The sequence below is a fragment of the Anomalospiza imberbis genome, chromosome 2, assembly GCF_031753505.1.
Source record: "Anomalospiza imberbis isolate Cuckoo-Finch-1a 21T00152 chromosome 2, ASM3175350v1, whole genome shotgun sequence".
In the NCBI taxonomy this organism is placed as follows: domain Eukaryota; kingdom Metazoa; phylum Chordata; class Aves; order Passeriformes; family Viduidae; genus Anomalospiza; species Anomalospiza imberbis.
The window spans coordinates 7,129,303-7,146,000 of NC_089682.1; the positions used below are offsets into that span (position 1 = coordinate 7,129,303).

At 44.5% G+C, this 16,698-nt stretch overlaps 1 protein-coding gene across 1 annotated transcript in view; it reads right to left on the minus strand.

Annotated features, from left to right (window-relative positions):
* Nucleotides 1–5,927: 5,927 nt before the first annotated feature.
* Nucleotides 5,928–16,698, minus strand: part of LOC137468227 (amine oxidase [flavin-containing] A-like) — a 34,202-nt gene continuing 23,431 nt past the window's right edge. The window contains exons 7-15 of the mRNA XM_068179709.1: nt 15,743–15,892; nt 14,619–14,778; nt 13,260–13,356; nt 11,868–11,921; nt 10,879–10,936; nt 10,354–10,451; nt 9,078–9,189; nt 7,724–7,786; nt 5,928–7,243 (exon numbers count right to left, since the gene is read on the minus strand). Coding sequence (XP_068035810.1) covers nt 7,088–7,243; nt 7,724–7,786; nt 9,078–9,189; nt 10,354–10,451; nt 10,879–10,936; nt 11,868–11,921; nt 13,260–13,356; nt 14,619–14,778; nt 15,743–15,892 — 948 coding nt within the window. The 3' untranslated portion in view covers nt 5,928–7,087. The remainder of the gene's footprint in view (nt 7,244–7,723; nt 7,787–9,077; nt 9,190–10,353; nt 10,452–10,878; nt 10,937–11,867; nt 11,922–13,259; nt 13,357–14,618; nt 14,779–15,742; nt 15,893–16,698) is intronic.

Consider the following 16,698-nt stretch of genomic DNA (forward strand, 5'->3'; position numbering starts at 1 on the left):
GGGTACCAAACTAGGCAGCTTCTACCAACTGCTGATGGCAATTAGGTACTTCTTGGGGCATTCAGCTTTGAAGAAATGCACCAGGGATGATGTGGGCTCTGTGAATCTAACACGTTGCATGTTAATAGGTAGCTGCACATATAATGTGTTAATACACAGCTGTCCTTCACCCAGGCAGGCTATAGATGAATTTGTTTATCACAGGAAACATATTCTAGTCATAATATTAGCAGAGTTTGCTAGAAAAGCCTTCAGTTAGCAGCTGAGTGCCAAGATAAGCTGTAAAAAAATACACCTGAGTAAGAGGCTTTGTAAGTTGATTTTAGTGTGCATGATTTGCACAGTTAGCAGCAATAAGCTATTCTGAAGCTAGGCTAGAAAAAGCTCAAAAATAATTTTAAAAAATAATCATAGAATAGTTTGGGTTGGAGGGGATGTAGAAAGGGGATCTTTCTAGGTCACATGGCCCAAACCCCCTGCCATGGGCAGGGACATTTTCAACTTGACCAGGGTGCTCAGAGCCCCATTCAGCCTGGCCTTGAACATTTCCAGGAATGGGTCATCCACAACTTCTCTGGGCAGCCAGTTCCCTTGTTTCACCCTATATCTAATCTAAATCTATCTTCTTGTATTGACCCTGTTGTTCTATCACAACGAGCCCTGCTAAAAAGTCCCTTTCCAGCCCTTTTAGGTACTGGAAAGTTGTCTGAGGTCTCCCCAGAGCCTTCTCTTCCCCAGGTTGAACAGCCCCACTTGTCTCAGCCTGTTCTTATGGGGGAGGTGCCCCAGTCCTGTCATCAGCTTAGTGACCCTCCGCTGGGCCCACTCCAGCAGGTCCATGTCTTTCCTGCTGTCAACATACCTGTGAAACACACACTGCTGCATCCTCTGGGACTGCACCCAGTGCCATGCTGGCTCATCCCAGTTCTCCATTCTTCCTGGCACTGCTGAAAGAGGCAAACCAAGTTGTTCTGAGTCCAAGCTGGTCTCACCCCATGTTTTGACAGAAGGTGAGTTGCTGTTTCTAATTTAGAAGCAAAAGGTATTAGCTTTCTTCCAGGGCTGTTTTTTTTTTTTGCTGTGTGCACAGTGAGTTTTCTGTTAGCAATGTTTCTAATCCTTTCTTAGCAGAACAGTCCTAACAAAATAATCCGTATCCATCCAGGTCCATTTACTCTGACATCTAGGTGGGAAGGCTGTGTAGATTCCTTCCCACCATCCCTCCAGCTTTATAGGGGAGAAAAATCCTCGTCCAAATCTAAGTGATCCATTCATCTGATCTACAGCAGAAAGGGGCTGAGCAAACACAGACCTGCCTCATCTGCCCAAGGGCATAATGTCATGGAACTTTAGCAGCATCTTTGAGAGGGGAAATGTCTCTGGGTCCCATTTCCCTGCAGCAGCAAAGACTCCAAGAAGCACTTGAGGAAGTGGTACCCAGCAGAAACACCAGCCTTTGGATGATTTGGTTTGCCAAGTGGCTCTGTTTGCCTCTCTGCCTACTGGGATTTAACACTGCACTTGAATATGCTCTGGTGCTTGGCTGGCAGGGAGCAGGGAAAAGGAAACATATCAATAATGCACTGAGGCATCCTTGTCAGCCCTCAGGCTGTGCCCAATTTGCATATGCTCCAAGCTGTAAGAAAACACTTTGCACAGCAGTGTTGCATTTAGCAGAAATTACATTATAATTTCAGATGTAGAAACTTCTATTCCAGGTCTGAGGCAGGGAGGTGTCCCATTGGGCTGTGCAGTCATTATCTTAAACAATTGAAATGCATGCTTGTACTTCATCAAAATCAAGGGAAGACATTACTCCAGCCTCTACTTGCCAATTCAGTCCAAAGTGGAACAAGACTATTTAACTAAATTAGAAACTATATTATTTCCCAATAATTCTTTATGAGATGGAGTTTGGCCAGAGCAATTTTTCAGAGTGTGCATATTTGAGCCAGCACCTCTATCCATCTCTGCAAAGCAAATTACCCCCACAGAAACTCCCTTCTTTGAGAAGGGGAATGCCTAGGTGCATTTAAGATCTGTGCTCACACTTTTCTTCCAGCTCCTTTATGCTGCCAAGCAGGAGACAGGACTCGAGTTGCCCTTTGGGGGAAGTTTTGCAGTGCTGGCAGGGGCTTGGTGCCTCGGCCATTTCACTGCCCTGATTTCTGTCAGGGACTTCACTGCCCTGATTTCTGCCAGGGACTGGCCAGGGCAGGAGGCAGAGGCTGCAGGGATGGAGCCTGCCCTTCTCTGCTTCCTCCAGTGTAGCACATCAGAGCTTGGAGATGGGTGAGAACTTATGCTTAAAGCTGGGGACTTGTATCATTTTCCTTTAGTGTGCTTCTCTTCCAGAGTTCAAAGGAAGGGTGAACACCAGTGCAGAAATGCCCACAGAGCCCTTTCTGCAAACCAAAGTGTAGAGCTCCTGATACATATTTTTTGGAAGGTGATAAAATACTGCTATGAGGTGGCCCAGAAGATGACAGCCTTTATTTCAGCCTGTGCCATGCTGCTGAGCTGGCCTTGCTTTGGCTCAGCTGCCTGCAGCTGATGTCTGCTGACAGAAGTCCTCTGCAAATGCCAGCCTCTGCCTTTTGGAATTCAGCCAGGTCTCCTGGATTTAACCAAGGTTTTGATGAAAATGATGGGGCTCAGGCTATAATCCAAGGAGTTTTCAAGTGGGTGATCTGGTCATGGAAGTCCAAATGCCAACACAAGCAATAATTACATCCTTTGCTTCATTTTCAATCTCATCTCAAGTGGCAGCTGCCCTCTTGTCCTGTGAGTGGCAAGCATATTTTATAAAGAACTGTAGGAAAATACAGATGGCAAAGGGTATCTGTCTTATATTTTCTTGTGCTTGGTAAGGTTAGAGACAGTGCAAATTCATGCCCCTGTCTGATCTGTTCATTATAGGCCAGGGAACACTACATCCCTGGGACTCTGGAAGAACAGATGTGTGGCTTGAAGGCACTGCTGATCTTCTCTGGCACCCAGCAAGGTGCCAGCACCACTGCTAAAGCTTCCCTCTCCTCTCATCTTTAATGGGCTCTTGCTTGGGAAACTTTTTTCCCTGCTCCTTCTATGTCTCCTGGGTTATTCTCTCCCTCTTATATAAGATGAGTCAAAAAAAAAAAAAAAAACAAAACCAAAACAAAGAGGGCAAGGAACAGGGAACAGAACCTGGAAAGCCAAGCACTACAAATAAAGAGCAGAATAGGAACTGCAGCTGGAGCCCGAAGCATTTGTTGCCAAGTGCAGGAGCTGAGTGGGAAAAGAAAAAGTTACAGTTCACTCACAAAGAGCACATTTTATTTCCCCTCCTGGATTTTCACCAAGATGAAATTTCCTTTCTGTGTGTGTGTGAAAAGCAACTGTTGCAAGGGAGAAACAGCCCACAAGGAAAAGAACTGACTACAGCCATGTTTCACAGTAGAGGACTCTCTGGTTTGTCTGTTTTTCTGTGTTAGGAGTTGGGAGCTGAACTCTGTGCAGAGAGCATAAAACCAGTTCCCAGCTTGACCCCAGCATGGTTTCTGGCTGAGGACAGCCCTTGCTGTCTGGCATCAGAACCTGGTCAGTGGGACATGGGAACCAACTGGTGGGAAAGCTGGATGTTGAGATGTGTCAGACTGTGTTGGCACATCACCCTGGCTGGAATTTTTGTTCAAATACGCAATGCTAATCTTGCCAGTAGCTGGGGAGTATGTTTGATTCTAGGAAAAGAGATCAAGTACAAACCTGGGGGCTGAATCAAATGCGAATTGAAAAGTACTGCTGGTGAAGGACTAGCAAAGAGACCAAGTGAAGGCAGCAACCTCTTGCTTCCCCAGAATGGAATTTCACAGAGTAATACAATGGAAGGGACCATAAAGAACAGGTTGGAGGGGACCTTAAAGATCATCCCATTCCAATTCCCTTTGATTAAAAACAAGCTGCTTGGGGGTCCACCCAGGGAAACCTTGAACGCTTCCAGGAATGGGGCATGCCCCAGTTCTCTGGGCATCCTGTCCCTCACCATTTTGAGGCTGGATGTACCTGTTTAGCAGCCTGGGTGTGTCTGGTCAGACCTCCCCCTTGTCCCACACAAGAAGCATGACTGGAGGGCCACTGTGTCCCTGGGGGACATCCACGTTCACTGCTCCAAAACATGGAGCCCCTGCAACCTGGCACTGCTTCCTTGGGGTGGTGGCCCCTTCCCAGACCTGTCACACAGTGGTTCCCAACCAGAGGGGTTTGGGTTGTCAGTTCCCATGCCAGGAGGTTGTGGGCTGGGCAGGTAATGAGGGAAGGAAAGCCTTGCTAGGCTGATGGTGCTAAAAATAATCCAGTGGCTCTTTTCCTGCACCTCCTGCCCATCCAGCTCCTGCTGACGCAGCAGCCCATCTGTTTCAGGGTCCCTGTCCCCTGGGCTGGTTGATGGCAGCTAGGGGGGAACAACCATGTCACCCTTTGCAGGCAGGAGCTGGAGCCAAGGGGAGCGGGCCAGAAAGGAGGAGGGAGAGGCTCACAGGAGTGTTTTTCCATCCCCAGGGCTTGGGCAAAGTTGCTGTGCTATCTGTGAGCAAACCCAGCAACTTGATAAAAAAGAGGCAGATCTTCTGACATACATCATCCCTGCTTGCTAATTTTGGACTGCCTGATCTATGTGCACAGTGGTGTTTCTTATTTCATTGCTACTAGGAGCATTAAGGGTCATTTTTCTCCTTCTGCCAGTGCTTGCTCTGGTCTTTGTTTTACTTCCAGCAGCCCTTTCTGCCTAAGGTTTTCCCATTTCCCTGAGGTGTCAATGCAATTTAGTTCCCACACTGGTGCTGAAGGACTTGATGTGGACCTCGGCCTCTCCCATCTCACCCTGTATGCAAAGAGGACAGAACATTTCCCACTTCTGCCAAGGGAGTGCAAAGCTCTTCCTCCAAAAACTGGGGCACTGAGCACCCCTGGTTAGGGAAGGTGTCCAAAGGCTTTCCCACTCCCCAGCCTGGGTGAGGGCTCTGCTTGGTCCTCAAAAGAAATAGCTGCTTCTTCCTGGTGCTTGATCTCACAGCTTTAATATCAGCAGCAGCTCACTTGGGGAGTTGTCAGTGGTAATAAACTTGGTCCCATTCTGTTTCAAAATTGGTTTAAGAAAGATGCCTGGCTGTTTAATATTTAAGCTAAATGTTTAATGTTTAAACAGGGAAATTGGTCTGATGGTCAGAAAGGGCATTAAAGCAGGATGGGAACTGGTCTATAATCTCTGACAAATGCTGCCCTTTCTCTGCAGCAGCCTGGTGCCTGGGAGCTGCAGGAGTTTCAGAAATGCCAATTTTAATCAATCTCTCTCATTTCACTTGCTGCCTGCCAATCCCACAGCAGTGAGATGTGCCTTTTTCTGGGAAGGGGCCAACGTTGTACCTGACCCTGTTTAACAGTCTGAGATGAATTCAGCTGAATTGCACTGGTATTTCAAACCCCAAACTAATTTCAATAGAAATGTGCACGGGTAAGGTGAAAAGTGAAGCTGGACAGCGTTGGCTCATGGGTGTATTGCAGATGATTTGGGGTCCCTTTTGTATGTGCACACAGAAGTTCTGATGTCAAGTCTAAAGTAAGCCTGAAAATGAATGGCTCTAATTGCTACAAATACACCTATGGATAAATTATTTTTAAACAGGTACAGGCAGTATTTTTCAGGTGGTGGAAATGTCCCCCTGAGGGAAGTGTGTGGCAGTGTAGAACTGTTTCACACCACAAAAGGCTCATCAGCAGCCTGTGCTCCCTCCCTGAGGAGGCAGTGTGGCTGTGCCAGGCTGCATGCACAGGGTAGTCCTTGTGCACAGGAATCCCTGCTCAGAATGGCTGGAGCTGGGGAGAGCACATTCAGCAGGGAGCCCTCGAGCCAACCAGCAATTCATGTAACTCACAAATCACCAAGCAAGACAGAATCTGAAGAAAAGTTTATAAGAAGATCAAGGTTTCAGGACTATTGAAAGGCACATTTCACCCATGTTGAACAACAGCTGAGTTCATGGACATATACAATGCTCAAAATTCATGGCAAAAAGACCACATAACGATGGCACATTGTGAAACATATATTCCAGACTTCAGTAAAACACTAAAGTGACTATTTTTAAGTGTATCATGTACATAATAAGAGCGGAACAGGCAGATGCATCCAATTACTGCAATTTACAAGGCAGTAATTCGAGCTTCAAATACATTCCTCCTTATTAGAAGAAGGGGCTATGGATTAGCAGCAAAGTGAGGGGCAGCAAATGGACAGGGAACCAGGAAGCTGCTGCCATTTGGAAAATAACAGCCAGCACCTGCTGCAAGTCAGGGGAATTTAACTTTGCTAATTCATTTTACTGTGCTGCCACAGCACAAGGCTGGGTTGTATGGATGCTCTCAGGGCAGGCACCCTGCAGAGCAGATGTGCACAGATGTTTCCTTGGCAGTGGGTAGGATGAAGTCCAGCCATGCCTCCTCTCTCCCTGTTCAGTGCCTCGTGCTAATTACCTCCTTTCATCCAGCTCGGGGTTAAGTTTCACGTTGCGATGATTAATAATTAATCAAATGCATTTGGAAATTAATTTGGCAATTCTATGACTGATTGGCATGCTAATCTCTTCTGTGCAGTGGGGATGGTATGGGAACAACCTCGGATGTTCTGAGCTGCTGACTGAGGGGAATGCATGAGGGCATTTACTATCTTGTGTGGTGAAAAATAAAACACTGAGTGGAAACAAAAGCGTTCTCTGAGACCTCTATGCAACTCAGAAAAGGTGTGATCTGCATTTTGCCTTGCCTGTATTAGGCAAGGTAATATATGTATGATAATATCATTGATATTATCATGTCCAACCAAAAAAAAAAATTGACAAATTTGAAGAATGCCCCCACAGCTGATTTATTTCTGTTTAGCTGGTAGCAACTGCAGTAGATTCGATGCATTAATTATGGGACAAAAAAGAAAAATCACAAGGAGAATAACTTTTGCTCTTTCCAGATGTCCATGCCACTTTTCTCCAAAATAACACTCATCTGGTAAAAGGGGAGGAAAGGGGGTGTGCAGCTTCCACTGGGCACGTGGTCCCCGCTAGTTTCGGGTGACAAGTCCCTTTTTACAGACGAAGAGCCCCGCAGCAGCCACGGAGGTGAGACACAGAGTGCAGCTCAGTAGGCACAGCAGCCCCGGTGCCGAGGGCAGGTTCCTCTCCCAGAAGGTGGTGGGGAATGGTCGGGCTGGGACATCCTGGGGGAGAGAGGAGATGGTGACTCCGCAGGGTCCCCCCTCACCACGTGAGCACACGTGGCAAACGCCCCCCATGAGGCTGAGGAGGTCACAGCTATTTCCCAAGGACCAGGTCATGCAGGGAAGAAGAGTCATGGTTGTGAGATGTGTTTTCTGTCATCCTGAACAGCCACTGGACAGTGAAGATGGAGTTACTTGTGGCTGGAATGAGGTTCTATTTGGCTTTAAACCATGGCCTGGGCCTGGGCAGAATTAGGCTGCATTTTTCAGTCCCCCAGGCTCTGAGATCAGTGTGCTTGGCTCTTAGTTATCCACGCTTCAGACATGGGTAACAATATTCCTTGGACAAGTCACAAGCCATCAGCATGTGAGGTGACTAAAGGCTTGCCTGGGAGCAGGGCGCATAGGAATCACTGAAATAGGGACACACCTGACTGAGGGGTCTGTGCCTGACTGAGTGACAGTGATGCTCTGGCTTACCTTTGACTCTGGCTCTGGCATCCAAATTTCACTCTTGGAGATCTTCCCCATACTGTGCAGTACCTAGAAGAAAAAATTATTTGTACCACATGAAAAAAATTATAACCCACAACACTTCCAGTTTCAGAGAAACAGAGGAATTCAGAGCAAGGTGACACTGATAAAAGGTGTAACTATGACTAGCTGAAAAATCTCTTGAACCAGAAAATGTACAGTGATTTCTACTAGAGCTTCTCTAAATATTTTTGTAGGAGGTTTTTAGGTTTGGGATTTTTTTTTTTTTTGGAGAAAAAGTAAAAAAGCTTTTTCTCAAGGCAGTTTGAGAAATACCAAGGTGAGGTTACAGCCATGCACTTGGGACACAAAACCTGTTAGGAGTGATGCTTCTGGGATATAGAAAGAGGAGACATGCAACCCTGAGGCTCTCACAGCATAGAATTATGGAGCTCTCCTTTGCCTATTCAGGCAGTACAAAGCTCATCAAGGATTTTTCTTGAGAATAAACAGATTGTAACAATGATGGGGATTCTGGGGGGCAAATGAATGCCTCCAGAAGACAGCTCACCGTCTTTGTAACTACTGCTCACAGGCATGGAGAAAAGAGAAATCAGGTGACTTGAAACGAAGAAAATAATAAAGATTATAAAGCATTATATGAATATGACATTCTGTCAAATGGAAGTAAAAGACTGATTTTCCTTTAAATAACAACTCTGTGGCTTTGCCATGCAGCAGTTGTAATTGTAGCGTGCACCCTTTAATGCTTTTTTGCCCTCCCTCCAGACTGTTGTAAAGGGATTTCACTGTGACTGGGAACCCAGCCCAATGTGTGTCATTCTGAGGAGATTTAGACATTATCAGAGCTGCACATTACAATTCCATAAAGCTCAGCTAACAGGACTGTCTTGTAAAAGGAGAAGCAGAAGGGATAATCAAAAACGAGAACAATGTTCAGATTTTCAGATTTCTGCACAGGAAATAGCTGTGAGCATTTGAAATTACTTAGACTAGTTTTAAAACATGCAGTGAATTATTTGTTGGAAACGGAGGTAGTGTATTTACAAGCAGCATCAGGTTGGAGGGTTTTTTCCTCTAGACATGCAGTACATGGCATAAGCCTTATTTTAAGTCTCCAGTTCAGTAATATTCTGATTTGGTTGAGATTCTTGGCTTCACTTTATTCAATAACTAATTAAGTAAGTTTAAAAAAATAAAAATACTTTGGTCACGTTGTTTTCTGGGATCCCTCCCCGTCAATTCTAGGAGCCTTTGCACTAAATCAGACTCTCCAAGCTGTACTTAATCCTCTGTAGCCTTTTGATAGAGATGTTGAAAGCAGAGCAGCGGTCTGTACCTCTCTGGCTGCTCTCTCTCCTGCCTGCACGGCCCCCTCCATGTATCCGCTCCACTGGGTCGCTGTCTCCGTGCCAGCAAAGTAGATTCTGTCAACAGGCTGGCGAATGATCCTTCAAAACAAGTGCAGAATGTCAGGTGACAAGTGGCAGGAAGGTGATGATCCTTCTAAAAAGCAATTTATAGCTTTGATGGAGCGCCTGGCTTCAGCTGTCCAGAATCCCTGCAGACCTGGGCTGAGGTGCAATAAGCTGTCCCTGCAGGACCACCTGCTTGCTTCTGCACACAAAATTCAAGATCTGAGAGAGAGAAAAACCTAAGGCATAAATCAGTGTTCCCAGTTTCCATACAAAGTAATACAGGCCTTATTTTAGTGCTGGGATAAGGGATAATCCTAACAGCCTCCAGCAATGCAGTGCAGCTGATAGACTTGTGTCTTCAGCATGGCAGCTTTGCTGTTTATCCTGCCATTACAGTGGAATGTGGATGATGTTTCTGCACTGCTAGATCACCAATATCAGCTTCTGTTTGGAGGCTGGACTTGCCTGGCTGCTGAAGGCCTGGCATTCAGGGAGCTGCACTCCCCCCATAGGGACATAAAGCCAGTCCCTCAGCCCTGCAGTGCTGCACAAGCATTCCAGCCAACCCAGCTGTAGGTACTGAGCTCTCTCTCCCACTGGGAGCGTGCCTGGTGTAAGGGCTCCCATCTAATCCCCCATTAGGTTTTCCCTGTCTGCTTGGCAGCAGCTTCCCCAGGCCAAACACCTCACCCATCACACCCAAGTGTTTGGATAAATGACAAGAGGAGAGACTGTACATGGGACAGCTCCTCCCACGTGACTTTGGCTCAGGCAGGGTGTAACCCCATGGACATGTTGAGGAGCTCCTGGGCTTCTCCTGAACCTGATGCACCACCTATACAGTCAGTGGAGACTCTTCATCTGTCCAAGATGTGTGTCCTCAAGGGCTTGGGGGTCACCAGAGGGATCCATTGCAAATACTGCATAGCACAAACTACTGTAAATAATCCAGAGGGGAGAAGTTTTGTGGCTTTAACAGGTCCCTTTGTGACTGTGTTTCATTTCCTTAAAAGCCACAAGAGAAACTCTGCTCTTACTGCAAATAGCAAGATCCTTGTTAGCTGAGGAGTAGGGGAGTGGAAAGAGGGTTGAAGTTCCCCTAATACTGTAAAGATGCCATGGGTATGTTGCATAAGGAATAGCATTGTACATGAGCTAAGAAATGTGAATTAGAAAGCAAAGCATTCTCTGTTTTACCTGCCATAGGAATGCATTATGCCTGGTGGGAAGTAGGCTGTGTAGCAGCCCCCTGAATATTGCTCCATGGCCCAGTCCTTCTCTTCATAATGCACAGGCTATGAGTTTCAACAGAGAAAACAGTGAAACACTGACAGAGAAGTTGGAAATAAAGAACATATTTCTTTTGAAGAGGGGGATAACAGGCTAAGAATACCTGACAAAGGAGTGCCATGTCATCTGGCTAATGCTATCCATCTGCACTAAACAAATTTTTGTGCTTTTACAGAAACACCAGTCTCCCATGGGCACATGACAGGACAAATAAACACATGCACTGCCTTCTCTTTTCTTGTACAGGGTGAGACTGGCAGTTCTTTTCTTCTTGTACTCAGTCCTCCCCTACCCTTGGGAATATGGATTGCATGGCCCAATATTCAATTTTAGGTACACATTTTAGGTGCCAGAAACTTTGGCCCTCATCATCTACAACAAAGGAGCAACATTATTGTACAACAGTGGCAAAACCAGGCATTAATTCCTTACTTGTAAAGCCTCTTTCATCCCCAGTGCCTTGGCATATGCCTCACTGATCTTCTTTTTCCTATATGAAAATAAAATCAGAGTCAGAAAAAAAAGGATGAGTGTGGAGGGAACCTCTCCACTCTCATTTTCCTTATAAAAAACCCCAAATTTACTGCAACACATTGGAAAGAAAGTTGGGTTAGGCTTTGTTTTTAAGTCAGATTTCAAGTTCTTATCTTAACATACATATTTCAAATGCTGATGCCTAAAAGTTACATCTAAAATGGACCCCAGGAATGGGAAATGAAGGTTGATTTTGGCAATGAGCTCTAAAAAAATAAATCTTTGTACAGCTATTTTAGGATGCAGAGCCAATTCATTCTCATGTTCGCTGGTGTAAGACCAGAAGAAAAGCAATATAAATCAATTAAATCCCTACAGATTTACTATAGCTGGGAATAAAATAAGAGCTGAAGAATGCTGCTCACATTCCTAAGCAGAGCTCCCCTTTCACTTGCACAGTACCAAAATTCTCATTTAGAAAGTACTGTTTGTTCATTTCACAGACTAATGGGGAAACCATTCTTTTATAAACACAGAAATTTAAAAATTTTTTATTAGTCAGTCTGAATCTGAAGGAGACCCAAAAGGAGACATGTCAGCACTGCTGTATCCCTGGGTTAAAGCATCATTGAGTGGAGATGTAGTCTGGGAACATGGTTGGAAAAATCTTCTCCATTCACACAGAGACCCAGAACTGGTAAATCATAACATGGGAGAGTGGGCAGAACTTGGAAATTTAGAAATATCCATAACTGGATGAATATTAGCTTTAGTGTCTCAGCCTGTTTATGCTAAAATCTCAATTTCTGCCCCAATTTCCAGTGTTGGTAGTTGCACTGAGCATGTATAAATGTGCACATTCACACACACATTCACACACATTCCTGTGGGGAAGCATCCCAGAGAAACAATTTGTTTCTGAGTATCTACAGCTTCTGAACTCTTACCTCTCTTCCTTGCTGAGATGGGCCAGTTTGACAGCCTTTCTGGAAAGGATGAAACTGAAAACAAAAATAAGGCATATGAACATCACCCCAGCTGATTCGCAGGCTCTTGCTCGAAATTACTCTAAAAAGGGATTGGCAAAGCACTTTACTGGTAATGAGCTTCATGTTTGCCATCACACCTCAACATTAAATAATTACAGGTCACTCAGGTGAAAAAGCCCATGCAGGGTAACCTTTCAGAGTTAACTGAAAGGGAGGGTGTGCATTCCCTATCTAGGTCTGATCCAAAAGGACTGAAATTCTGTGCTTTATTAAGCTTTTGAAGTCCAGCAGGCAGCTGCCTGTGCCACTTGGTGTTAGTAAGTGATGGCAGCCTGCTGCTCGGACAGGCACTGCACAGTGTCATGGATCACTCCTGCAAGAACTAGGATTAATATTTATTCATCTTGAAGGAAACAGATTTGAAAATTAGTTCATCTGACCCTAGTGGAGATATCCAGGGGATGAAGTATGTCCCTACACTCTTTTAGAAAGTCAAATAAATCCATGAGGAGAAAGAAAGCTGGAAGCTGTTTGCCATATGGGGTTTGGAGGAGGCCTGCTGCTCTCAGGTCATGGAAGCTTTTAAGCCTTGAACATGCCCATAAACATGTACAGTTCTGTAGAAGTGGTGAGCTTTCCCTGACAGACACTTAAGGAGTAGCTGCCTGACATTTATATTGGCCTCTTTTGGCAGTCTCATCTCAGATTGTGGTGGAAACACTTGTAAAGATTGTTTGTTCATTTGGTTTCAGCTATTTTAAAAGCCAGTCAATGCTGTCATGTATTTTTCCACCTGTTTGTCCACACTGTAACATTTTTACTTGTCAGTTTCTACAGAATCTTGATTTTTTTTCACTGCACAGCTGCCTCCCTGCTCCAGCAGCTGATGTTCCTTGTTCTGCCTCAGCTCAGTGGGGAGAGGAGACAAATAAGGATTTTTTGGACAATTGCATTGTCATTTTGGACCAGGCACTAAACATAAAAGCCCAACATAAGCTAAATACAGGCTCAAACAGACAGGTAAGAGAGGGATTTATTTCTAAATCTACTCCAGAGCAAAAAACAAACGTGAACTGAGTGCTTAAAAAAGACAGCTGAATTCAGCAACTCCTTCCCAGCCATATCCTTGGTGTCTGGGATCCCTAGGCTGTTTGTAGCAGAACCTTCACCAGAAAGTTTATATGGACTAGAGAGGCACAAGAGGCTTGGCAGAAGTGCAGTCCTCCATCTGTGCAAAGTGTGGAAGTTGGAAACACTGATGTAACCTGGTCATTTCCCCTCTCCCTCCTGCTCCCACTAACTCTTACAAGAAGAAATACACATCTGTGAGTATGGGCTAGCAGCTTTTACCCCATAATGGCAGGGAAAGTTCCATCAGGTTTTGTGTCATCTATGGTTATTCCAATTGGAGACTCTTCATCCTCAATGATGAAGGAACCACAATAACCTAAGGGGAAAGAAACCCCAAGATGATTGTTAGAGAAACTTGTTGATGATCACTGTTTCTGCTAGTAATGAGCAAGGAAAATTATCCATAAAAGGAATTGTACAGTATTTCTGTTATTACCAATAACACCTATGTGTCTGAAGTGTCTCTGTAACAGTTTCTCTCTTCTCTCTGACTCTGGGAAATTGTGTACACAGACTTGTAAAAATCTTTAAAATTCCATTGTTAGCTAACAAGGAATTTCTGTGGATTGCTGCAAGTCCCTCTGGCTTTCTATTTTGGGGAGAATAAACATTAAAAATAAATGGATCCAGTCAGAATTATGGTGATTCATTCCATGAGTAACTTTGACCAAAACAAAACCCAGTGCAATTACATCTGGTCACTGCAGGCTCAAATCTATAATATTTTGATTTTGCTGGTGATAAGATTGTTAGGAATGGTGTTCCATAACAGTAATGCAGCAGAAGCATGGGCTGTCTAATCTAGGATCACATCAGGACATGTTTCAGATGAACATGCAAAAAGTCTAATCTAGAGGACAATGTACACACCCGACTGTATTCCTGCCTAATCTCAATGGCCAGTTTATGCCCTGAAACATGCAAAAATTATATTACTTTGATAAGGAAATATTCTTACCACTCTCAATATAGTTAGGAAGAAAGTGGAACTAATCTGTTCATACAAATAGTTCTGAAAATAGTACCAGTTACAGCTGAGAAAAACAAGATATTACAGCATGGAAAAAATATCTTGAGCTAAACAAAAAGCTAACCTACTTTTCCCAGTCCTCTGAGATATCTAGTCTGCAGAACAGAAGATTAAAATCAGGGAAAGGTCTTGCTTACACCTTAAGCTCTACTTGTCATCTGCTGTAAATTCTCTTTGGCTGACCTAACTGTCCCTGGCAGGAGAAGAAGGAAGCTGATGCTGCAGGGAAGCTGATGCTTCTGTGCTCTGCAGGTTTCAGCAAGGTTTTCCCAGGGAAACATTGCTTCTTCTCTTGGTCATCCCATCTCAGCCAACTGCTGTGAGATTTGGGATCCAGTTTGGGTCTGGACTCAACTTTGGGACAAGGCATGCACTCAAGCTGAGAGAAAGATTTCTCCTTTCTAAGGAGCTTTACTTTTCACTTTTCTGAATGTTTGATTTTGGGGTTTTGCACATTTAATCCTCCCTTGGATTTATTCCCTGATGGTTAGACAGCAGAACTTCAAAATTTGCACAGAGTTCCTAAGTCCTCTGCTTTCCCCACCTACCCTTCCTCCTCCAGAAGGCTTCCCTGTAGTACATCATGGTTTTTATGACGCTCCCCATAGGCAAACGCTGAATTAACTGGTTTCTGTTTGGTGGCAGCTCTGGTTTGAAATGAATCTTTGTTGTCAGGATTGGAGGGATGGCACTGATCACGTACTTGCCCTGAAATGTAGAACAAAGTCAGCACAAGGCACTGCCTCCCCGCAAGCTCATCCCACAGGACAGGTTTGAGAGACACTCTTAATAGCTGCTAACAGCTTTCCCACTCCTGACCCTGCTAGGTGCCTTTCCCACACACAGATTTCCAGGTGACAAAAGGAATTCTGACATTTCAGAAACATGGAGCAGGAAAAAACACACCAGAGTTGAAACTTGGCTGGAGACAAGGAAATGGGGAAATGGGATGAGAGACATCCTAAGGCCTGGGTAAAACAGTCTTTATCATCTCCAGGAAAATAGGACCCACATATGTCCCAGTTATAAGATGCTAAAAAAATCTAATTTGTGCACATTCATGGGATGTTACTCAGGACAAGGAATACTAATGGTGATTCCAGGTTTCCTGAACGTGCTCCATTCCTCTCACAGGCCCTGGGTCTGACTGGAGCAGTGCAGGACTCTGTAGGGTGACCCTATATCACAACACTGCTGCTCTCAGGTGCCCTCAGGCTGGTGGGGCTGCTGCTGCCCCATGGGTGCCACCAAAGGTCATTGTGTGCCAATGGAGCATTTCAAAGAACCACAGTACAGAGGCAAAATCTTACTAAAGGTGTTTGAAATGCCTTTTCTTTTTTTCCTGTGCTGCAAACCACAAACTTAGACACTAACAGGAAGGTTATTTTTCCTTCCTTTGAAGTGGTCTCAATGCAGAACTAAAACATCAAAATAGATAAAGATATAGAAAGTTAAGGCAGAGAAGTCAGAGTAATGACAGAAACCAAGTAGCAGAACACCAAGAAGAGAGCCAGTCATAAATAAATCTGTAAAGCAGGTTCCATGGAGTGTCAGCATAGTCTAAAAAACAGACACACACAAATGGGCACTTCCTGATTAGAGCTGGCTAAGAGATACAGCAGATAAATTCCCCTACTAAATGCATACTCTACTTTTATTCTGATTGAATTACCTCATATAGCTCATGGTTTAGAGTCTCCACAAGGACATTATCACCTGTCTGATCAATACTGATCACAGGTCTCTCCAGTTTAACTCTGCCTTTGAGGCGTTCCATTATTTTCTCTGATATCTGACCGGAACCCCCTTTAAACTTCCTCTCCTAAAACAACAAAGAGGAAAGAAACACAGACAAAAAATCAACAGCATTAATCACAATGACATTGAATATGACTTCTGCTCACCATCACAAAATTACAGGCCAAATCTTCAATTCCTAAGGTGCATAAAGACATACAGACTTTCAGAAGAGCTAGGGCATAAACCTGAGCTCAGTGGAGGTTAACTGGCTAAACCACTTTTGCAATGGTTTCCCTAATGACCTGGCTTAAAGACTCTTTAAGCCTAGAGAACATGCACATATAATGCAGGCTTTCTAGCAAAAATAAACATATCACTTCATTCAAAACACGTTCTGAGTATTTTACCCACCATGGTGCCACCAAAACCCTCAAGTGTGACAAAGAAATCAACTGTACAGTGAAATCTTGTGCCAGCCCAGAAGCAACATTTTTAACTGAGTCTGGTCTCAAGGTAATGAGCTTTCTCCCTGTGTCTTCCTGGGAAGACACAAAGACAGTGCTGTCAGGAAAAAAGCATAATCTGTGACACACATTTCCCTGCAATGTCCATGCAGAGGGTCAGGGGAAGCACTAAAATCTCTTTCATCTACCAGCCACCAGTGGGAGGTAAAGCAGCTCACTTTTACCTGTAAGATGCTGGTACTGGCAGGGAGGAAAGGATCCATAAAGTTTTGTGCTGAAAGACTGAAATGGCTGCCCAAGCAGGTTTTATAAGACTTGGAAGGGCCACTAAGCCAGAAACCCTTAGTGCTTTTGCTCAACTAGAATTGATTGGGGTGAGAGAAGAAGGAAGCATGATGGGAACAAAGACAGCTTTTCCCATCCA